The sequence below is a fragment of the Equus asinus genome, chromosome 14 (assembly GCF_041296235.1).
Source record: "Equus asinus isolate D_3611 breed Donkey chromosome 14, EquAss-T2T_v2, whole genome shotgun sequence".
NCBI lineage: Eukaryota > Metazoa > Chordata > Mammalia > Perissodactyla > Equidae > Equus > Equus asinus.
Genome location: NC_091803.1, coordinates 1524401 through 1548252, shown reverse-complemented (window position 1 = coordinate 1548252; position 23852 = coordinate 1524401). Strand labels below are relative to the sequence as shown.

Genomic DNA, 23852 nt, shown 5'->3' with positions numbered 1-23852 from the left:
GATTCACAGGCCCTGAGGACTAAGCTGCTTTTGTGGGGAGCAGGCGTAAGGAATGGCCAGAGCCCAGTCTGAGGATCACGACACTGAGCCTGCAGCCAACCAGCAAGGCTTGCATGGGGCCTTCCCGGCTGCTGGCAGTGTTCAAGGCCACTGGGGCCCTGAGTCCCTTAGAGAACCTGTCTGGTCAGCGGGGCCTTTGACTCCCGGGGCAGCGGGGCATGGCTTTGGATGAGCATGTCCCAGCCCCACTGGAGCGTGGGGCTCGCTCCTGGGACGGTCCCGGCCCGGAGCCTGCCTGCTTGGTGCCCGCCTGCCCGGCCCCTTCCTGTTCCTGTGCCTGGACCTCTGCGCTGGAGTCTACTTCCTGCTCTTCCTGGAGCCTCAGGGCGTCTGGCTCCCCCGCTGCACCCCTGTTCCCCCAGGTGTGTGAGAGCAGGTTAAAATTCACATTCCCTTCCACGCAGTCTGCGTCGCCTGTCATCCTATGGAGGAGTTTGAAGTGGCGAATAAATAAAATCCCATGACTATTAAAACAGATAGAAGCGTTGGTAAACCTAGAATGTGTTCTTTCCAACTGCTGTCCCCTTTTCCTCAGATTTTCCTATTTCCCCTCAACCTACTCCACAGTGGCTGTGTGTCTCTGTTGCTGTTCCGGAGACAAGTGTTAAAAAAGGAGAAGGAAGTTGTGTTTCCACGAGCTGGAATACTTTAAGGTCTGGCAGCCTCCGGCCTCTGGGTTTCCAGGAGCCAGCGTGGTCTCTCCCACCGGCTTCCCCGCACGAGGTGGGCATCCTGCCCCCCGCCCAGGGAAATTGGATGCTGCCTTCTGGATTTCAGGGGCCTGGCCGAGGGTCCTTGGAAGCCCCAGTGAAGGGGCTCCAGCAGTGCCCGTCCCGGCTGACCCTCCATCCTGTGTTTTCTCGCAGCTGGAGATGGAGCTGAAGATGCTGAAGTCTCAGTCAGGCCCTGCCGACCAGAGCTTCCTGTTCTCCAGGGAGGAGGTGAACTCACTCAGGTACGTTCCTCACGCCCGGCGCCACCTGGGGTCTGTTTGCGCCTCTTTCCTCTGTCGCCTTCCTGGAGGATGACTACTTCTTAACTCGTGTTCCATCCACTTAGTGTCGTCTCTGCAGAGGACTCGTCTCTGCTGGCTTGGGCTTCTTCACGGCCTAGCCCAGGCTGCCCCCAGTGCACGGGAGAGAGCAGAATAGACTCGAGTCACAGTTCTGTCTGGGGGGGCCTGTCTTTGTTGCCAGCAAAACAGAAGCAGTTGGGAGCAGCCCCTCTGCTTTCCACGCTGCTTCAGGGGGCAGTGGGGACCTGGGGGCCTGCTGGTTCAGAGCCCATGCAGAGCCAGCCGTGTGAAGAGAATCAAACGCAAAGAGCAGCCAGGCTGGCCGTGCTACAGTGTGTTACAGGCCACCTTCAGGCCCCGTCGCAGGCGTGCTCCCTGTGAGCACTTGCTGTCTCTCCTGACCTCCCGTGTCCCGGCATAGCTTGCTTCCAAGGAGGAGAGGTGCGGCTGGGGGACTTTCCAGCGCTCCCTTCCACTTGTGCTGTGCACGGAGCGGGGTCCCGAAGTAGGAAGTTTCCAGGGAGACGCAGGCAGAGCTCTGAGAAGCCTGCTCCGGCTCTCCTTGGGTCCCTGTGTTGGCCCTGCTCTTTCTGGAGAACTGGCTGATGGACAAGTTGATGGTGTCTCCCCATCTGCTCTGGGTGCAGAGCAAGCACCGTCCGAGGGGCCCCTGGCTCTGGGGTGCTCAGTGCCTTCAGCCAGCTCCTCTGCTCCAAACGCCTGCCACATACCAGGCCTGGGGTGTCTGGTTCCTCTCTGCAAGCTGCTCCTGTCGGTCACAGAAGACTGAGCTGTGACCCAGACGGCTCCAGGGCCCACCATGTGTGTGAGACCCTGGTCCGTCAGTGATGGCATGGACCGGGGAGAGCTACACCCTGGCCCAGCCCACCTGGGGGGTCGGTTCCCCTGTGGCTAAGGCTGTGACAGTGGCACACCCTGTTCCCGAGGCTCTGTGTCTGTTGGGAGCACTGGGATAGCCCCATCGGGATGCTGGGATAGCCCTGTTGGGAGTGCTGGGATGGCCCCTTCCAGATGCTGGGATGGCCCCGTCCAGATGCTGGGATGGGCCCATCGGGATGCTGGGATGGCCCTGTCGGGAGCGCTGGGATGGTCCCATTGGGATGCTGGGATGGCCCCGTCAGAAGCTCTGGGAAGGTCCCATTGGGAGCGCTGGGATGGCCCCGTCGGGATGCCGGTATGGCCCCGTCGGGATGCCGGGATGGCCCTGCTGTGCAGGTCGTCTGTCCTGGCCCACAGTGAGGGCCCAGTAAGTGATCGTCATGGCCTCTCCTGGATTCAGGGTTTTCTCCAGGATTTCCAAAGCAGTTCTCCCACGTGGACCTGGCCTCATGAAGCGCTGTCTCTAGGGACGCGCCAGGTCCTGACGTGGCTCGCTTGCTCTTCATTCATTCAGTCATTCACTTGTTCAGGGTCGGTGTGTGCCAGGCACGTGCTCAGGGCTGCGCCTGAGGATGAGTGCGGGGGAAAAGGACACATCTCTGTCCTCTGCAACTTCACAGTGCACGGGGGCCTGGGGGTGTTAGTCACATGCAGTCATGCCCGTGTAACGACAGGCGGTGGGCAGCACAGCAGAGGTGCCTCGTGAGGAGGTGACTGTGGGGTCCGCCCTAACGAGCAGGCCCTGTATGGTTTGTGGCCTTGTTCCCAAGAGCAGAGGGGAGCCATCAAAGGTTTCACAGCACATGAGTGACACGACCACATTTTTAGCTGGAAAGCATCATTGGCTGCCGGGGCGCAAGATGGAAGGGGCACTTGGCAAGGATGGAGCAGCTGCCTCCCCGGCCACCACCGGCTGAGCTTCTGCTGCGGGAACACCCCTTTCCAGCTGCAGCTGGCCATCCCCGTGCAGAGACGAATAAACACCCCTCCAGCACCCTGACTTCGGGGAGCAGCCCCAGTCTATTGAGGAGGCAGTTCCTGCGATCGGAGGTGGGGCTGGAGGGCCAGAGAGCTGGCAGCAGTGGGGCTGGTCTTGATAATAAACAGACAAGGGGGAGAGGCGGGGGGCTTGGAGGGCGGCCACAGGGACACCTTCATGGGGCGCTGAGCTGTCCTGGGGCACAGGGCTGGCTTGATTGGTACCAAATCCTAAAGGGCCTCGAACGCCCCATGAGGCAGTTGGAGCCCTTGTCCCTCTGTCCTTGGGAGCCATGGCTGGCTCTTGAGTGGTGGATGGAGGAGGGTGATGAGATTCAGGGTGTTTCCCTAATTCCCATCACCCCTGCCTGGCAGGTATAGTTGGCATCCTTCCTCTGTGGCTGGAGAGTAGGAGCAGCCTGCCCCCAACCGGGGATCCTGCAGTCCTTGAGCCGCCAGGCAGGCTGTCCCACCACTCCACAGCTCTCTCCTCTCTCAGACCATCTCTCATCTGCCATTGACGTGAGCGTGGCCAGGCGTGTATCAGATTTGTGTGGGCTAGCACACTTTGGATTCACTCATTTTTATTTATTTATTTACTTTTGGTGAGGAAAACTGGCCCTGAGCTAACATCTATGCCAGTCTTTCTCTATTTTATGTGGGACGCTGCCAAAGCATGGCTTGATGACCAGTGCTAGGTCTGTGCCCAGGATTCAAACCTTTGAACCCTGGGCCACCCAAGCAGAGCCTGCAAACTTAACCACTATGCCACCGGGCCGGCCTCTTTATTTATTTCCTAAAATCTAATTAAAAGGCTTTATCAGTGATGTCTTCTACCTCAAGATGAAAGCTTCTCGTTCTCCCCGACTCGTTGGAGACTGCAGCTGTGGAGAAAAAGGCCTCTGTGGTTGATGACTAGGAATCAGGCTGGCGCTTGTGTACCACGCTTTGACAGCGGGCTCTGCACCTCACCCTCCGCGTGTCCCGCCACGCACGGGGCTGACCTGGGGCTCCCATGGCACACAGACCTCCAGGATGCTGCTCTGGGCACCGTGCAGCCTCGCCAGCCCCACCGGGCCTTGGGGCCCCATTTGGGGTCCCCCTCAGCCCTGGCAGCAGACACGGCCAGGATGCTGGCGCGACGTGCCTGTGCGCAGGCTTGGGGAGAGGCCTCCAAGCAGACGCAGTGGGGAGCCTGGAACCCAGCCCAGCGGCCAGAAAGCAAGGCTTGCTGGGCCCGTGCTGCCCCCCAGCTTCTCTGTGGGCAAGTGAGGGGCTTGGGGCGGGGGGCACGCATGCAGGCTTCACTGTCACCCCTGCCTGCAGCCGCCATCCTCCAGGGTGAGAGGCTTCAGGAAGGCTTCCTTCTGAATGAAAACCGAGCTGCCTCAGTCTCTCGTCCTCCGGAGCGTGAAGTGCTTTTGCTGCACGTCTTCTCGGGAACTCACCCAGCAGCGCTGACCGAAGTGCTCGCTCAGAGGAAGACCAAGTGGACTGCTGACGGCTGCCGTCTGTCGCCCTGCCCCACGGCCTCACACGGCTAGCGCCCTGCAGCACGCGCATGGCCCGCCGGGGGGGCCTGGGGCCGGGGCTGGCCTCCCCCACTTGGGGACCTGGGGGCCCCTTCTTCCCAGAGGACGGGGATGGCACAGGCTGCCTCAGTCGTTCGCACACACGCAGATTTGTTATGCATGAATTGTGTATGTGTTCAACATATGCAATATGTTAAGTACATCTGATAGATTAAATGTGGACGTGTAAAACTTAAGTGGCAACAGTCGAAGGGCCCTTTCAACTGGAACAAATCTGGGTTCTTTCTTTTCCGCTGTCAGAGAGCAGCTCTAGCAAATCCTGAATGTGGGCTGTGGACTTAGTCCCTGCTCCCTCACTGCTGTCCGGGTCCTTCTGAGGTACCTGCCCGGCCCCAGGCCTTTTTCCAGCCACACAGAGACCCCTGGTTCAGGAGGCTGAGGGGTCCTTGGTGTTGGGGGCCCTCAGAGGATGGCACGGTGCCCTGTGGTCCCACCCATACCGTTTCCAGACTGCGAGGTGCTGGGCTCTTATTATGCATTTTTAAAAATACGTCTCGTGAACACATCCTTGTTGAACGCCCCTGCCTTCTTCTGCCCGTCCTTGAGCCTGTGATCAGGAAACACGGCCACTGCCTCTGAGCTTGCAGGGCAGCTGGCCGAGCTGAGGTGCGCTTACAGCTGCAGAGGGGCGTGGCTGCACACTCACCATCCGCAGCCCGGGCCTGGAAATCAGAACCCCCTCCGTGCATTTCAGACCTGCTGCTGCCTTGGGCCCGGGTCGGTGGCCTCAGGGAGTGATGCCCTCTGAAAGGAGGCTGCAGCCAGGATGAGGCAGCCCTCAGACCCTGGGCCTTCCAGGTTGAGGGCTTCTCCAGGGGGAGCTGGTCATGAGCTTTCCGGCCAGCACCGGGGGTCTCAGGCTTGCTCAGGGCGGGCAGGGCAAACCTTTGTGGCCTCACCCACCCCCACCCCCAGCCCCACCCCCGCAGCTCCATCTGGAGGCTGGAGTTGGGGAAGCCCATGGTCAGGGAGACTCCTCCACGGGGCTGCAGGCCCTGCTGTGAGCAGTCCCCTGACCAGCAAAGCTGGGTCCCCTCTGCCAGCCCACTGCCCGGCGGCCAGTAACGATGGGCGTCCACGCCTGGGCTCTGTAGTGTGGGGCGGGTGACCACGTCACAGGGCCTGGTGCCCACAGCTGGATTATCACGTCTCTACTCCTTGCGTGGACTCTGCAGCGGGCAGAACAGGTGGTCATGGCCTAGGGCAGAGCCTGCAGATCTGGCTCCTTTGCACGTGCTGTGTCTCCTCTCTCCGAAAACCGGAAGAATCTTCCTGCCCCGGTTCTGAGATGTCACGAAGACACTTTGGCGTCGTTTGTTTTTACATGTTGTGCTGGGCCGTCGGTGGCTTTTCAGTCTGGTCTCTTGTGTCCTTCGGTTCTTGGGAATTCTCTTGAATTACTTACAGATTACTTCTCTTCAATTTTCTCTAGTTCTTCTTTCTGAGACTACAATTATTTGGATGTTGAACTTGCTGAATTAGTTCTGTTTTAAAAAACATTTTGATCCTATTTTCCATCTTTTTGTTCTACTTTCTGTTAAGTTTTCTCGAAGTTATCAACCTGTCCTTTGTTTTTCCTACCATACTTTGAGTTTCCTGAGACTCTTTTGTTTTCTTATTGTTCTTTGTATACTCTTTTATATATAAAACATTTTCATGAGGTTAACGAGTACAGTTTGTCCACTGCCTCTTTGATGCTCATAATGGGACTTTCTGAAGTTTCTTCCCTCTGAATAGTCTGTTTCCTCGGAGCTACTGTTTTTTGTCAGTTGGTGGTTTGGACCTGGCCCTCGCCAAGTGTCTGGTGGTCCTGGCAGTCTGCTCGTGTCAGGAGCAGGGACCCAAGCAGCCCCATGGAAATGCCGTGTGCCTGGCTGGACTTGGCTCCTGTGGCTTCACGATGGTGGCACGTGGCTGGGCCGTGTTCCTGGGGAGCCCTCAGCACTGCCGTCTTTGGTCTCTCCTCTCGGCCGGGCTGTGTCTTTGGGACACTCCTGTGTGGAGGGTGTAGGCGGCTCAGCATCACTGGGAACATTTCCTGACCCTGTTTCCTGGGGTCACTGCCATTTGTCCCGTATTCCTCAGCCCGGAGACCTACTGTTTTCTCTCTCGAAAAAAGAAACCTCAGGTGTATCCTCCAAAGGCCGGGAGAGACAGCATAAAATAAACCGCAGAAAAGGATGTGGAGATGCTGCTTTTAAAAAGATCTTCAACTTCTGCTTCTGGTCAAGCTGAGTAGCCCCGTTCCTCCCAGTCGTCCTCCTTACTCCTCAAAACCCCGAGCCGACACGACAGGCGAGGAGGACCCTGCAGGTGCAGAGAGGGTCACCTGCATGGGGCCCTGGGACTTGAGGAACCCTGTGGAGGTGAGTTCCAAGTTTCCTTACTGCCGCCCACGTACCTGGACAGGGAGCCACAGAGACTCTGATCTGGACCAGCCACAGACGCACACACACAGACACACACAGACACACACGCAGACACAGACACAGACACACACACACACACACAGACACATGCACAGACACACACACACGCGCGCACAGACACACGCACAGACACACAAGCACAGACACACACGCACAGACACACACACAGACACACACGCACAGACACACACACACACAGACATGCACACACAGACACGCACACACAGACACGCGCGCACACATGCAGACACGCACACAGATGCGCACACAGACACATGCACACACAGACACACACGCAGACACATGCACACACAGACACACACGCAGACACATGCACACACAGACACGCACACACAGACACACACAGACACGCGCGCACACACGCAGACACGCACACAGATGCACACACACAGACACATGCACACACAGACACACACGCAGACACATGCACACACAGACACACACGCAGACACATGCACACACAGACACGCACACACAGACACACACAGACACGCGCGCACACACGCAGACACGCACACAGATGCACACACACAGACACATGCACACACAGACACACACGCAGACACATGCACACACAGACATGCACACACAGACGCACACACACACATAGACACACAGACACATGCACACACAGACATGCACACACAGACGCACACACACACATAGACACACAGACACATGCACACACAGACATGCACACACATAGACACACACAGACACACACGCACACAGACACACACACGCACACACACACGTGCACACACGCAGACACAGACACACATGCACGCATGCACACACACAGACACATGCACACACAGACAGACACACACACGCACACACAGACAGACACACACAGACATACACTCACACACAGACACACAGGCACACACACTCCGAGAAAGGACTGTCTCCCAGGCTAGAGAGGAACCCTTTCTGACAACACCAGCCCCGCTTCAGCCAAATACTCAAGGAAAACCTGTCTCCTTCCCACCTCCCCACCCCACTCCCTCCATGGCAGCAAGCAGTGGCATTCAGTCCCTGCCCGGCAGTGCCAGCTGCGCCAGCAGGGGCTCACTGTCCACCCGCAGCCCTCAGTGCAGGCAGTGCCCGGGGGGTGTCAGCAGGGCTGGCCGGGAGCCAGCCTTCATGCTCCAGGCAATGGGAGCAGGCACCACTCAGGTTTCTCTGCCACAGAGGGATCAGTGGATGAGTGGGGTGCTGAGCTGCACCCTCACTCAGTGACATCAAAGAGCCAGAGCAAGATGGTGGCTTCTGGTCACTCCCTCCTCCTACTGAGCCAGGGCCAGAAGGCTCCTGCTTGGCCCCCAGTAGTGAGGTGGCCCTTGTTCCCCAACCCTGGTGTTGGTGGGACTAGTCATGGGTCCAGCTTACACCCTCACTGTCTGCAGGATCCACTTTTGCAGCAGCCTGTCAACAGGGCCCAAGGGTAGCGGGACTTCCACCTGTGCCCTGGACCTGGCACCCAGACAGGGTGGCTGCCTGCCAGGAGAACATTGACTAGGATGCAGATCTCACAGTGTAGTGCTCAGCGTGTCCAGGATACAATGAGGAAACCTCCTATCGTAGCCAGAACTGGGCCAGTCGTAATTTGAGCGAGAAAGACAATCAAGAGATGCAGCACCGCCGGGACTCAGATGGTGGAGTTGCCTGACGAGGATTTCAAAGCAGCAATCATAAAAATGCTTCAGCAGACAGTTAGGAGTTCTCCCTAAACAAGTGAGAAAGTAGGAAACCTCAGCAAAGAAATAGAAATTATTAAACAAACAGCAAAAAAACACCAAACAGAAATGAAAAACCTGGGAAACAATAACTAAAATAAAGAACTTGCTGGACAGAACACAACAATCCATTGGAGAGGAAAATACCATGAAGCCAAAGACAGATCAATAGAAATCACCTCATCGGGAAAACAAACGCAGGAGGACAGGGCCTCAGGCTCAGCGGGATGGGGACAGAAGATACAGTGTTCATCGAAGTGGAGTCCCAGAAGGGGAGAGAAAGATCGGGGCTGGAAAAATATCTGAAGAAACAATGACTGAGAATTCCCCGAATTTGGTGAAGGGCATAAACCTACAGATGTAAGAAGCTGAGTGAACCCCACACAGTATAAAACCACAGCAATCCACACCTTGACATGTGCTAATTACTCTTCTGAAAATTAAACACAAAGAAAAAGTCTTGAAAGAAGCTAGAGAGAAACACTGTATTATCTACAGGCAGCACCAGTTTGAGTGACAGTGAATTTCTCATCTGAAACCGCAGAAGCCAGAATGAAGTGCACGACATTTTTCAAGTGCTGAGGGAAAGGAACTGCCAACCAGTGAAAATACCCTTCAGGGATGAAAGGAAAACCAAGACGCTCTCAGATAAAGTCAAACTAAGAGAATTTGTCACTAAAAGACTTGCTCTTAATGAATGGCCGAGGGAGCTTTCCAACCAGAAGGGACAGGGTAACAGGAAAGCTTGGAATTTCCAAAAGGAAACATCAGTGGAATGGATAAAAATAGGGATAAGTGTAACAGCCTGTCCTCCTTGCACTTCTCTTAAATGACGCTCGATGGTTGAAGACCCGTGACATCATGTGCTGGCAGTGCTCGCGTGCGCCAGTTCCCGTCTTACAGTGGGGAGGGCAAGTGGACCTGCGTGGAGGTGACGTATCCACTCCTCACTCGAGGTGGTGAAGTGTCAGTACCGTGAGGCTGAGCTGCAAATGCATGTTTTAGTACCTGGAGCAACCACCACGAAAGCTATACAGAGCATTATATGTAAAACCACTATAAATGAATTAAAGTGGAGTTCTAAAAAGGGCCACATGACCCATTGGAAGGCAAGAGGAGAGAGAAAGAGGAGTTAGAAGCAGAGGGAACAAACAGAACAAATAATAACAGGGCAGATTTAAGCACAGGAAATCAATGATTACTTTTAATGTAAGTGATCTAAATGCACTGATTACAAGACAGAGATCGGCAGAGTGGGTGAAAACGCGTGACCCAATTATATTCTATCTACAAGAGCTCACTTCAACCGTAGGTCGGTTGAAAGTACGAAGATGAAAAATGATATGGCATTCAAACATTAACTTTTTTCAGAAGTAGGTATGGCTGTGTTAATCAATTAATATTAGATAAAATACACTTCAGGACAAAGAAAACTACTGTGGACAAAAAGGGACATTACATGAGGATCAATCTACGAGGAAGACCTCTGATCCTAAATGGATCTGCACCAAACAACAGAACTTCAGAACACTTGAAGTCCAAAACAGTAGAACTGAGAGCAGAAATAGACCAGTCCCCACGTAGAGTCAGGACTTGATGCGGCTGGAAGAACCAGTAGATGAAAACAGCAGAGACAGGAGAACTGAGATCAGAACAGAAACTCTGAGCGTTTGAGCGCCTCCCCATCCTCATGAGCACTGGGTGCTGTCGGGATTGCTGCCTTAGTGCTCCTGTGAGGTGTGAGTGTGTCCTCGTGGCGCTCACTGAGGTGGAGCATCTTTTCATGTGCTTGGTTCCCATCTGCGTGTCCTCCTTGGTGAAGTGTCTGTTCCGGTACTTTACCCATTCTTTTTTAACTTACTTTTGAATTTTGCAAGTGCTTTCTGTATTTTGGACATGTACTGGTCAAATATGTGCTTTGCAAATATTTTCTTAGTCCCAGCTTGTTTTTTCATTCTCTTACCAATGTCTTTACTAACAAAAGTTTTTCATTTTGATAAAGTCCTATTTATCAATTTTTCCCTTCAGGGAACTTGCTTTTAGATGTTGAGTCTGAAAACGAGCCTCACCCTGAGTGTCAGAGGTTTGTCTCCTGTGTATTTTCTAAAAGTTTTACAGTTTCACGTTTTACATTTAATTCTCTGGTCCATGGTCAGTTAAATTTTGTGTAAGTGTGAGGTTTAGGCCAAGGTTTATTTTTATTTTATCTTTTAACCTAAAGATGCTCACCTGCTCCAGGACCATTTCTAGTAAAGGCTGTCCTTCCTTCATTGAATTGCTTTTATGCCTTTGTCAGAAGTCAGCTGGGCGTGTTTCTTTGTTTCTATTTCTGGACGCTCCGTTTGCCGTTTGTTCTGAGTATTTATCCCGTCGCCACTGTCTTGATTACTGTAGCTTCATGGTACATTTTAAAACCGGGTAGTGTGGTTCCTCCAATTTCACTCTTTTTCAAAATTGTTTTAGCTCCTTTGACTTTCCGTATAAATTTTAGAATCAGTTTGTCTATGTCTACAAAAAAAGTCCTGCTGGGATTTTGATCAGTGTGTGTTAAACCTGTGCTTCAATTCGGGAAGAACTGACGTTCTCATCACGTTGGGGCTTCCATTCCATGAACATGGTATGTGTCTCTATTTATTTAGGTCTTTGATTTCTCTCATCAGTATTTTGTACTTTAAGTATACAGGTTTTTCGTGTTTCATTAGATTTATACCCAAGTTGTCTTTTTATATCAGTTGTAAATTTGGTTTTATTTTGGTTTACTATTGTCCATTATTACTATTAGGTAGAAATAAGTGATTTTAGAGTTGTTCGTCTTGTATCCTGCAACCTTGTTAAATTTACTTACCAGTTCTATGAGGGTTTTTTGGTCTTTATTTTTGGTTGATTCCTTGGGATTTTTTACAATATCCTGTTATCTAAATTTGGTCAGTTTTCTGTTTTCCCCTCCAAGCAGTGTGCTTTGGTCTCTTTTACTTGTGTTTTGCACTGGTCAAGACTCAGGATGTTGAGGTGGAGGGACGAAGGTAGACATCCTTGCCTTCCTCCTGGTCTGGAGGGGAGCGTTCAGGCTCTCACCATTAAGAGTGGTATTTAGCTGTAGGTTTCTTGTAGGTCTTTTGTTAGGATGTAGAAGTTCTCTTCTATTCTTGATTTATCATGAATGGGTGTTGAATTTTATCAGATCCTTCCTTTTTCCTTGAATCGATTGATATGGTCGTGTGGTTTTTCTTCTTTAGACTGTCTGTGTGGTAGATTGCATTGACTCATTTTTCGTTGTTGAAGCAGCCTGACATCCCAGGATAAGCCGTTCTTGGCTGTAATGTATTCTTCTTTTTGTGTATTACTAGATTCAGCTTGCTGATGTTTGTTGATGATTTTTGTGTCCGTGTTCATGAGGGGTATTGGTCTGTAGTGCTTTTTATTCTACTCTCCTTGCCTGTATCAGCATAATGCTGGCCTCAAAAATGAGTTGGGGAGTGTTCCTTTCTCTTCTTTTTTCTGAAAGTGATTGTGTAGAATTGGCATTATTTCTTCTTCAAAGGTTTGCACCTGGTAAAATCATCTAGGCGTTGGTATTTCTGTTGTGGAAGGTGTTTAATTAACAACGTAATTTCCTTAGTAGTCATAGAAATATTCAGGTTATGTATTTTTCTTGGGTGAATTTGGGTGGGTTGTGGGTTTTCTAGAGTTGGCGTTACACGTAAGTGGTCAGGTTTGTGTGTGTGGAGTTGTTGATGCCATCCATCCCTTTTAATTGTTTGCAGGGTCTGCAGTGGCAACCTCATTCCTGATACTGTTTCTTTGTATTTCTTTCTTTTTTTCTTTGCCACTCTTGCTGGAGGTTTGCAGTTTAATTGGTCTCTTCAAAAAAGCAGTGTTCAGTTCCTCCCACTTTTCTCATTTTTTTCTGTTTTCAATTTCGTTGACTTCTGCTCTTTATTATATTCTTCCTTTTGCTGGCTTTGGGTCTATTTTTTCCCTTTTTTTCTAGTTTCTTAAGGTGGAAGCTTAGATTATTGGTATGAAATCTTTCTTGTTTTCTAATATAAGCTTTTAAGGCTACAAATTTTTCTCTAAGCACTGCTTCAACTGCATCCCACGAATTTTGCTATAGAGTATTCTCATTTTCGTTCAGTTAAAAATACTTCTAATTTCATTAGTCATTTTCTTTAAACGGTGTGTTATTTTGATGGGTGTTGTTACATTTTCAAGTATTTGGAGATTTTCCTGTTATCGTCTGTTATTGCTATCTGGTTTAGTTCCATTATGGTCTGTGAACATAGTTTGTATAATTTCAATTTTTAAAAATTTGTTAAGGTTTGTTCAATGCCCCAGGAATATGCTCTATCTTGGGGAATGTTTTATCTGTGCTTGAGAAGAATTCTGTTATAATTGGGTGGTGTGTTCTATAAATTTCAATTAGAGCTATTTGGTTGATGGTATTGTTCAGTCCTTCCCTGTCCTTGCTAATCTTCTGTCTACAATTTCTATTTGCTACTTAGAAAGGAGTTTTAAAGTCTCCAACTGTACTTGTGGCTTTGTCTGTTTCTCCTTCCAGTCCTGGCATTTTTTTGCTTCATATATTTTGAAGCTCTGCTTTTAGAAGCAGGTACATTTAGGGTTATTGTGTCTTCTTGGTGAATTAACCCTTTTGTGTTTATGCCATTTCCCCTTTTTTGGGTGACAGATGTCTGATTATCTGCTCTGAAGTCTACTTTGTCTGATGTTAATATAGCCCCTCCAGCTTCCTTCCTTCCTTCCGTTCTTTCTTTCTTGCCAACTATTCATTTGGGAATAATTTTTGATTTCTAGGACAGTTGCAGAAATGGAGCAGGGAGTTCCCATACACTGCTCATCTTGCCTCTCATCGGCCCCGTGGTGCGTCTGTCCCTGGTGTGCCCGTGACGGTTGCAGCGTGTCTGGAGTCGCTCATTTGCTTACCTGTTGATGTCCCGTGCAGGGCTCCCCATGGACCCTAGCTCTCTCGTCTCCCTGCCTCCTCTGGTCCTGACAGTTTCTCAGCTGTCTATCTTTCACGACCTCCACAATCCAGGCCAGGTGCCCAGTGTCCCCACACCGTGTTTGTCTGGTGCGTTTCATGATGAAATGGGTCCTGGGTTTGGGAAGAAGACCGCAGAGACGAAGTGCCTTCTCCTGACGTCAGATCAGGGAAACACGGCATCGACAGTTCCCTCCTCAACGCATCGCTTTCTTTCTCATTTCATCGTACGCCGTCTGCAGGGACCACGCCCCTCTTTAGCACGCTCTTCACTTCCATCTGAGCCCTCACCGCGTCACCCACTGCCCCTCAGAGCTCTTCCAGTGTCTGCCCCTTAGCCGGTTCCAGAGCTGCTTGCACATGCTGGAGAGCGCGTCACAGCAGCAGCCCGCCTCTCGGAACCACACTGTGGCTCAGCTCAGGCCGCCGTGACGGACACCGCGACGGGGCGGCTTAGACAGCAGACAGTTGTTTCCTCGCAGTCGGGAGGCTGGAGGTCAGAGCAGAATTGTTTCTGCTGAGGACTCTCTTCCTGGATGGCAGACAGCTGCCTTCTCGCTGTGTCCTCGTGAGGTAGAGAGAGGGAGAGCAAGCTCTCTGCTGTCTCTCTGTAAGGGCCCCACCCTCGTGACCTCATCTAACCTAGGCGCCTCCCAAGGCCCCTCTTCCAAATACCATCATCATATTGGGGGTCAGGGCTTCTACCTACGAATTTTGGGGAGACACATTCAGTCCGTAGCAGGACACCCCCACCTTGTATGAACGAGTCCAGAGGTGCCATCAGCCTCTCCTGCAGGGTCGCCACATCCACTGTTCAAGGACACGATCGTCGATGCTTGTGGTGAGCTCGACACTTTGCTCGGCACTGGAAGCGCAGAGTAGGTCTTCTGATGAAGGGGACAGGGAAGCCAGCAGTGACAGTGTGGCAGCATGGTCCTGAGTGGGCAGCCAGGGCCTGCCAGGCAGGAGGCCAGCAGGGCAGGGCGTGGGGTCTGGGGCCAGTGAGTGATGGGCTGGACGAGCGACGCCATGGCCCACCCAGATGCTCTTCTTCCAGCTGTGGCTCCAGTTCCCCGGCCGTCCTCTCCCCAGGCCTAGGCCGTTTTGGAGCCTTTCCGGTGTCCCCCTGCCCATTTCCCTGTCTTTCAGTTCAGCAAAACCAATCATTCTTCTTTCAAAAGTTGTCCAGGGTATGTGGTATCTTCATTATAGATGTTTTAGGCAAGATAACAACTCCCCCCTTCTAGCTGATTTCTAGACACACACACACACACACACACACACACACTCACACTCACTTATTCCTTCATTCTCTCTCTCCCTCTCTCCCAGCGAGGTTACAGTTTGCTTGAAAAGGAGGACAAAGGAAAGAAAGTACCCCATTTAAAAATGCATAAACAAGTGTTATTTATGGGAGTTGTTCGCTGACAGCTAGGATGGATTATAGCAAGCCTTCTGATTATGTCTGCAGCTACACACATATGCTTATTTGAATTTAGCCCTCGAGAACGGTTGCTCATGAGCCTTCAGAATCCGTCATACCCTGCTTTGAAAGGGGCCTTGCAGGGCTTCTCATCCAGCCTGTTCCTAAGGTGCAGAAGTTCTTCCCACAGAAGGTGGCTTCCTGGAGGTGGCCTCGGACATTGACCCCAGCTCACACTCTCCAGGGCGCCTCACTCAGTGGGTCAGTGCACACCTCCGAGAAGCACTCACCTGGTGAGTACGGCCATCAACACTGGAGTCTGACTGCCAGGGTCCCTGTCCCAGATGGGCCACCTCCCAGCTGTCACTTAACCTCCATGAGCCTTGGTTTCCCCTTTAAAAACCAGGGGCGGTAGGACTTACCTGCTGGACTGGGTGTGCGCTGTCCGCTCGGCTCCCCGCCGTCGCCGGGGGCCAGAGGTTCTTCAGCAGAGCTTCCCCTCCCTGGGCTGCAGGCAGACCTCCCCCACCTGGCGGCTCGGGGCTCGTCTGTGCAGCGTCGCTGTGTGCGCACGTCAGCGCTCTGTTCTTTGTCACTGCCGAGGGCGTCCCGTGTGTGGATGTCCCACAATTTGTTTACACACACCCTTGTTGGTGGACACTTGGTTTTCCCCAGTTTGTGGCTCTATATTACGAATAAAGTCCTTGTGTAGAACTATGCTTTCGCCTGTGGAATGGCTGGTAGTTGTATGTTAAAACTTTCCAAGAAACTGCCAAGTGGCTGTTCCGTTTTACGCCCCACTGCCCGCGGGGGCGAGCTCCAGCCTCTCCTCACCAGCACTTGGCGTGGCTGGTCTTTTTCGTTTGAATCCTGCTGAGAGGTGCGTAGTGGTCTCCTCGTGGTTTGAGCTTTTATGTCCCCAGTGACCAGTGGCTTTGAGCCCCTTTTCATGTGCTTCTTTGTTATTTATTGTCTGTCTTCTTTGGCAAAGTATCTGTTCAGATCTTTTTTCCATTTTTCGTTCGACTGTTTGTTTTCTTATTGTTGAGTTTAGAGAGTTCTTTATATATTCTGGATACGAGTCCTTTGTCAGAGGCTTGTTTGCACATGCTGCCTCCGAGTCTATGTCTTGCTTTTTCATTCTCTTCATGAAGTCCTTGAAGGAGAAGTTTTCATCAGTTTTTTTCTTTTATGTATGATGATTTAGATATCATAGCTAAAACATCTTCGTGTATCCCCAATTCACAAAGATTTTCTGCCATATTTTTTAGCAATTTTATAATTTTTCATTTTAGGTATAGGTTTATTTTCATTTTGAGTTAGTTTTTATATTATACAAAATATAGATTTTAGGGTTTTTTTTTTTTCCTATGAATCCCCAATTGTTCCAGTACCATTTGTTGAAAAGACCATCCTTTCTACCCTGGAATGCCTTAGTATATTTGCCAAAAACGGTTGTCCGTGTGTACCTCTGTATCCATTTCTGTACTCCGTTCGGTTTCATTGATCGTCTGACTTGGGGCCAGAGCGGTTCTGATAACTCCAGCTTTGTAGTGATTCTTGAAGTTGGGTGCTGTCTCCCCTCCAGCTCCTTCTTGTTCAGTGTTGTTTGGCTATTCTGGGTCTGTCGCGTTTCCACGTGAACTTTAGAATCAGCTTGTCAGTTTCTACAGAGACTGGGCATTTTGATTGAGACGCTCTGATCTGTAACAATTTGGGAGGCAGTGGAATCCTCACAAGATTGAGTCTCCCACCCATGAACACGGACAGCGTCTCTCTCCATGTGTTCAGCTCGTCCTTAATTTCTCTCCGCCTAACTGAGAACCTCGTAGTTCTCAGCGTGGGGGCCTTTCGTCACTCTTCCAGATTTGTCTCTGCTGGTTCCAGAACCGCGTAGTTTATGTTTTGGGTGCGTCTATTTAAACGTCCTTGTAAATGATGTTTCTCACTATCTGTTACTGATTTCTAGTTTAATTCCATTATGGTCACAGAACACATTGTGAATTACTAAAATCCTTTTCAATATACTGAGCCTCCTTCTGTGGCCCCGCCTACGTCTGCCCTGGTAAATATTCTGTGTACACCTGGAAAGACTCTGTATTCTGATGTTGTAGCTGGGGTGTTATAAATGTCAGTTAGGTCAAGTTGGTTGATAGTGTTCAGATCTACTTTATCCTGCCTGATTTTTTGCTAATTAGTCTATCTGTTATTGAGAGAGTGATATTGAAATCTCTGATGATACTTGTGCTCTTGTCTATAATTCTTGCATTTCTGTCAGTTTTTGCCTCATCTCATTTGAAGCTCCTGTATTAGTGCAGAAATGTTTACGATTATGATGTTCTCTTGGTCAGTTGGCCTGTTTCTCGTGACAAAATTACCTTCTTGGTACTATTCTTGGCTCTGGAATTTCCTTTTTCTGATATCAGCAGCTTCTCCAACTTTCTCTGTAGCTTTTCTTGGTGTTAGCATGCTTTGTCTGTTTGCAGCTTCATATTGAAAGTGCTTTTGTGTTGGCAGCATATAATTGGGTGTTGCTTTTTCATCCATTTGATAGTTTCTCTACCTTTTAATTGGGGCATTTAGACCATTTACATTTAATGTGATTGTGTGTGTGATGAGGTTTGATCTTGTCATCTTACTATCTTCTTTTCTATTTGTCCAATCTCTTCTTCATTCCCCTTTTCCTCTTTTTCTGGCTTCTTTCTAATTAATTGGATGTTTTTTATGATTCTATATTATTTCCGTTTTTGGCTTATTAGGTGTAACTCTTTGTTTTGTTATTTTAGAGGTTGCCTTAGGGTTTGTAGTATGCATTCTCCATTTATCACAGTCTGCCTTCAAGAGATCTTAGACCTTTTCACATATGGTATCTAAGCTTACAACTGCACATGTCTGTTTTTCCCCTGGAGCCTTCATGCTATTGTTGTCATACATTTTATTTGTACTTTGGTCTTAAGCCCCCGATATATTTTTGTTAGTTTTGTTTAAGCAATCTCTTTTAAAAGTAGTAATTTAAATATTTGTAAAAGACTTTAATAATATATTCTCCCACATAGTTGCGATCCCCGTTGCTCCTCACTCCTCTGTATGGATCTCTGTTTCCATGTGGTGTCATCTTCCTTCTGCTTGAAGGGCTTCTCTTGACATTTCTTGAGAGCAGATCTGCTGGTGATGAATTCCTTCAGTTTTTGTGTGCGAGAACATCTTTATTTTGCTTTTGCTTTTGAAAGATGTTTTCACTGGGCATAGAATCCTAGGTTTGTATTTTTTCTTCCTCTCAGTATTTTAAAGATTTTTATCCTCTGTCTTGCATCATTTCTGCTGAGGAATCTACTGTATTCCTTTGCATGTAACATCTCTTCCTTTCTCTGGCTGCTTGTAAGATTTTTTCTTTTTCTTTTTTAAATAGCTGTTTTGTTGTGGTTTTTTTTTTAAAGATTTTATTTTTTTTCCTTTTTCTCCCCAAAGCCCCCCGGTACATAGTTGTATATTCTTCGTTGCGGGTCCTTCTAGTTGTGGCATGTGGGACGCTGCCTCAGCGTGGCTTGATGAGCAGTGCCATGTCCGCGCCCAGGATTCAAACCAACGAAACACTGGGCCGCCTGCAGTGGAGCGCGCGAACTCAACCACTCGGCCACGGGGCCAGTCCCCTGTTGTTTTTTTTTAAAGATTGGCACCTGAGCTAACATCTCTTGCCAATCTTTCTTCTTCTTCTTCTTCTTCTCCCCAAAGCCTCCAGTGCATAGCTGTATATTTTGCACCTGCTTCTGCTCGCCGCCCTGGATTTTCCTCCCTAGCCTCCCGTCATCACCTATGTCCACAGCCCATGTCGGAGATCCTTCTGTCTGTCATTTCTGGAGACTCTTTAGGTCGTTTTCTCAGTTCTCAGTGTCCTCTCCAAAATGCAGTCACACCTTCTGGGAGTGGACCAGTGGGCCCAGGACACGCGTAGGCCCCACCCATCCCACCTCTGGCTGGTTTTCCTCCGTGCTCCTGTCCACCTGTGGTCCATGCAGAACCTCCCCCTCTGAACAGAGGCTGTTGGTTGCAATCTCCCGTCCTAAGCATGGGTATTTTTACCATTTTTTTCTTAATGCTGTTACTTCATGTCATATTTCCCATCTGTATATTTGGGAACGAAGCTTCATAACCTCCTCTCATAAGATTTCCCCTTTCTTCACCCAGAGGGCAGGCCTTCTCCAGCATGGGCTGTGGTGAGTGTCCTGTCATGCTCTCCCTCTCCTTGCAGGTCGAAGGTTGAGGAGCTGGAAGGGGCACGGAGCCGTCTGGAGGAAGACAAGAAAATGCTGGAAATGCGGCTTGAGCGGCTCACCCTGCAGGTGCGTGCTGGCGGGCAGCCCCGGGGAGGCCTGTCCTAGAACCTGCGTTTTCCCTCAGGCGCACCCCGCCCTCCTTTCTTCCTGGGTGTGAGTGTCCATGGTTCCCGCACCCACAGACGTCCCAGGGACATCCTCCCATGCACACACCTCTAGCTGGCTCAGAGTGTGTCCTGCCCACAGGCTGCCTGTCCCCAGCCCCAGCCCTCCTGTCCCCTCGGTCTGTTGTTTTCTTCCCCTTCTCTCTGCCGCTGGCCTCCAGCCTGCAGTGCATGTGGCGCCCACGTTGCCGGGGCAGGTGCGGTGGGTGTGCTCTTAGGTGCGGAGGAGCCCGGGGCGCCTCCTGTGTTTGGGTCTGGGTTTGTACCCAAGCCTGTCCCCTCCACATGCAGCCGTGAAGCTGGACGCTGTTTACACGGGTTTTATTTCAGTTTGTTTTTCATTTTTATCCTGTTCCATGGCAAGCAACCCACAGGTTCGTGATTACCCAGATTTTGGACAGGCCATTGATTTTATCTTGACACCTATTAGAGGCAAATCAAGTCTCTTTTTCATTACCAATTCCTGGAGATGGGAGAAGTGACAACTTTGATAATGCGAGGTGCCGTGAGCCGCGGCTGGACCGTGTTCAGCTCTAGGACCTGTCATCTCGTACCGTTTTAATTGGGCTGCAGTACTCAGATGGCAAGCTGGGCTGTTGGCAGGTGAATCCCCGGCCGCCCGTCAGCGGTGCCGTGTCAGAGACGGCTTCATAAATCTCTTTCTGGGTGTTAGTTGAGCACAGCCTGAGATCATGGCTGATGGCTTCTAGCCCGCCTTGGTGACTGGGGTTCAGTGAGTCCTGCCAAAAGCGTTCATTTCCTTTTCTTCCTGCTTCTGGGCTGCCAGGCCCTTCACAAGGAGCCTGCAGTGGCTCTTGGCGAGGTTGTTGAGGGTCACATGAGGTGAGAGGTGCAGGTGAGCTCTGTGCCCGATGGACGTTTGCCACCAGATCCTGGGAAGATGGGACGTTTGGCCCATCTCAAGCGTTCCTGTGTTGGAGACAAGGGTGGGCAGGGCCTGGTCCTGTCTCCACACGTGGGATTAGCCATGTCGACCCTACACGTCCTCCTGAGCTCCGCATGGGCGCTCGAGTCGGGTGGGGGCCTTGCTGTGCCTCCTGGAGCCACTCATGGCTGAGGAGGCAGACGGCGTCCGTGTTGGCATGGGGAGGGCACAGGTGAGTGTCCGCACCCTGGTGTTGGTGTGACCTGGCTCTCAGTGCCCAGGTTTCTCATCTGCGGTTGTGGGTGTGGAGAGGGGAACCGGCTGGCGGCAGCTGCGTGGAGTGCCCAGTTCACGTGCAGCCGAGCGTGTCTGAGCAGTGCCCACAGTGTGGCCTAGAGGGCGTGGCATGTGGGGCCTGGTTGCTGTCATCCTTGGGGAGCAGAGGTTCCTGCGATGATGTGATGACTGGAGCACAGGCATTCCCTGAGCCTCCGCCATGGCCCTTGGGCAGCATGGGGCGGAGGCTTCTAGATAGCCATGCAACCACCTCTCCTCTGCTCCCAGAAGTGGATAAATATCCAGAGCTGAGCCTGGGAGGCGAGGCTGCACGTCCCTCCCTGTGGGTGCTTGGGGGCCCTAACACTTGCCTCTCACCCATGGCTGCACTCATTCGCTCCCACCAGCTTCGAGCCTGGGACTGTTTGCTGACCTTTGCAGCTCTACAGTTTGCCCAGGTCCTGAGACAACAGCAAAAAGAGGTTCCTGCCCACCTCTATCCCGTGTTACAGCCCCTTGCTCCATGTTTCCGGTTTCAGCTTGAGACCAGGAAGGTACTCAGGACTATCCCTGCACCTCAAATGGGCTCGTTTCAGAAGGGTCAGCATGATGGTGGGGCGGCCTGGATCCCCATTTCCTCACCCGTCGTCTCGGTAGTCACAGCTGCCTCGAGCCTCCACTGTGTGCTGTCACCAGGCCCGTGGCCCCAGGTTCTCATTAAGCCTTCTGTGTCTGAGTCTGCAGTCCTCAGAGAGAGGGCACGCTACCCCCATTTCGCTGATGAGGAACCTCCCCTCGAGAGCTTCCGCATGTGGTCGTGGGCACCCAGCCAGAAGATGCAGAGCTGGGCTTTGAACCCGGGCCCGTCGCCCCCTGAGTCTGGGCTCCCTCTCTGTACTCGTCACCCACCCACCCCACTGTGCCCTGCCCTGCCCATGCCCGCTTCCCTACGGCCTCAGGGCTGTGTCCCTGATGGCCTGACTGCGCTCCCAGGTCCCCAGCCTCAGCTCAGGGACCACTGGTCTGCTCCCCCACCCCCAGCACCGCCCCCACTGCCTATGCCGGCTACCCTGACCTTGGTCTGTTGTATGATGCTCTGGGGCCGGAAGAGGTTTGCACTCCAGAGGCTGAGCTGATCACTGCAGCTGTGTTGGTCACTCCCACGTGATAGCGACAGCTCCTATCTGACCCAGACGCCGGGGAGGCAGAGAGTTTGTCCCGCCACCGTCTACTCATCCAGCACGAGAGGAGCACCTGTCTGCACAGGCCTGCTGAAGATGCAGGAAATGGGGCAGGCTCTGCCCTGGACCCTGCAGGGCAGACAGGAGCAAAGGCCACAACTCAGAGCGAGATGACCAGTCATTCTGGTCACGGTCACAAGTTCTACTTGTGTCTGATCCAGGGAGCTGGTCCAGGTGGCATCAAAATGGGTCTGAAGGTGACTTGAACCCGTGGAAACAGAGGGGGAGCCCTGGAGGGTGCCGTGGGGGCACCGGCCTCCAAGCCCGCGGATCTCGGCTGGAATCCTGTCCTGTCCCTTGGCTGGGTGGTCTTAGGCATGCTAGGCTTTGCCATCCAAGCCCCCAATGTGTTCTCTGTAAAACTGGAAATGATGCCCACAGGGGGCGCTACCGGGGAGATCAAATGCCACGTCTGACTGCCACACCTGGTCCACAGGAGGTGCTCAGGAGATGCTCACATCCACCTATGGCCCCTCCCTGCCTTCTCCATCACGAGGGCGCAGACCGCACCCCTGCACCTCTGTCCCTGGGTCTTGGAAGCAGAAGGAGAGCGCGCGATGCCCCTCCAGGAGGCCTGGCTGCAGTGTGCCGCTCACTGCTCCTTCCTGCCGGAGCCCCACGCTTCTCTGCGCCTCCGGGGCCGGCACGCAGCTCTGGGCCGGGCCGCAGGAGGGGGCAGCCTGAAGAGGGCTGAGCCGTCGCCCGCCCGCCGCATGCTGATCCGAGTGTTCCTTATGCAAATACCCTCTCCTCGCCTCTCCTCTCTCTCTGGAGGAGCATCTTCAAGTTGAGCCGCTTCAAGGAAGATTGATTAAAATCAGCTGCAGTTTGGCTTAATTGGGAACATATGCTCGGAGAGGGCGCGCGACTAGTTAGAACTTTTCGTAATGCCTTCACAGCTGGTTGGCCAGGCGACAGAGCTGCAGTCGCCGCTCGGGGCTGGGTGCGCCTGCCTGTTGGGCCGTGCCCACGCGCCGCCTGGACACTCAGCCTGTCTGGGCTCCTTGGCACTGCCCGCACTCGCCTGGGGTGACTGTGTGCGTTGCTAACGTAGCTCAAGAAGGTGGCACCTCCCGCCAGCCACCAGGGACACGGGTAGCTTGGGGGCCCACAACTACTGCTTGCTCATGCAAGGCCCCATTCAGAGATTGGGAAACTGAGGCCCACAGTCAGCCAGCACCTGGATGACCAGCTCAGACACACCTTACCTTAGAGGCCCAACAGGGGTTGAACGTGTCACGGTTTGCGCAGATAAAGGCGGAAATTGAGCAAAGCTCCTGAAACTCTGGCTCCGGAAGCAGGGGAGTTCTGTGGTTCTCCGAGTAGCTGCAGGAGTTGGGGCTCTGGGGGTCAGCGAGTGGAGACAGAGCGGGAAATGCACCCGAGGTGCCCTGGTCCCCACCCCGCCTTTCCCAGCGGTCCTGGCTCTCCCTGCCCGGTGTCTCTGGGCGGCCCCGCCTCCCTCCTGCCCTGGGTCCTTTCCAGCCTCCCGCCCCCACCCCTGCCCCGCGCACTTCTCCACGGGCCTAGGGTTCCCAGAACCAGGAAGGTGGCTGAGGAACGCAGCAGGGGCGCACGCGTCGTTTGTCCTGACAGACCTCCTGTGACCCCCTCTTAGCAGCGGGCCCTGGGCATGGGTGGTGGCACTGTTCCTCACCGACTGTGGCCCTGCATGCAGAGCTGACACCATTCCCTGTGGCTGTCCTTGGAGGACAGGCCGGTGCCTAGGCAGGCGCCTCTGCTGCTGCTGTTAGCACTATTGACACCACCGTCCTCAGCCACCCTGACCCTGACACACGGGGACTTCTGCGTCTGTGTGATGGGCCCAGCTCAGGGACTGTCTCCCGAGGCCGCT

At 52.2% G+C, this 23852-nt stretch overlaps 1 protein-coding gene across 10 annotated transcripts in view; it reads left to right on the top strand.

The window, feature by feature from the left end:
* Positions 1-23852, top strand: part of MAD1L1 (mitotic arrest deficient 1 like 1) — a 415485-nt gene that overhangs the window by 267579 nt on the left and 124054 nt on the right. For all 10 annotated transcript variants that reach the window (XM_014846667.3, XM_044746860.2, XM_014846671.3 and 7 more), the window contains 2 exons: positions 927-1015; positions 19406-19496. In XM_014846667.3, the coding sequence (XP_014702153.1) occupies positions 927-1015; positions 19406-19496 (180 nt within the window). The remainder of the gene's footprint in view (positions 1-926; positions 1016-19405; positions 19497-23852) is intronic.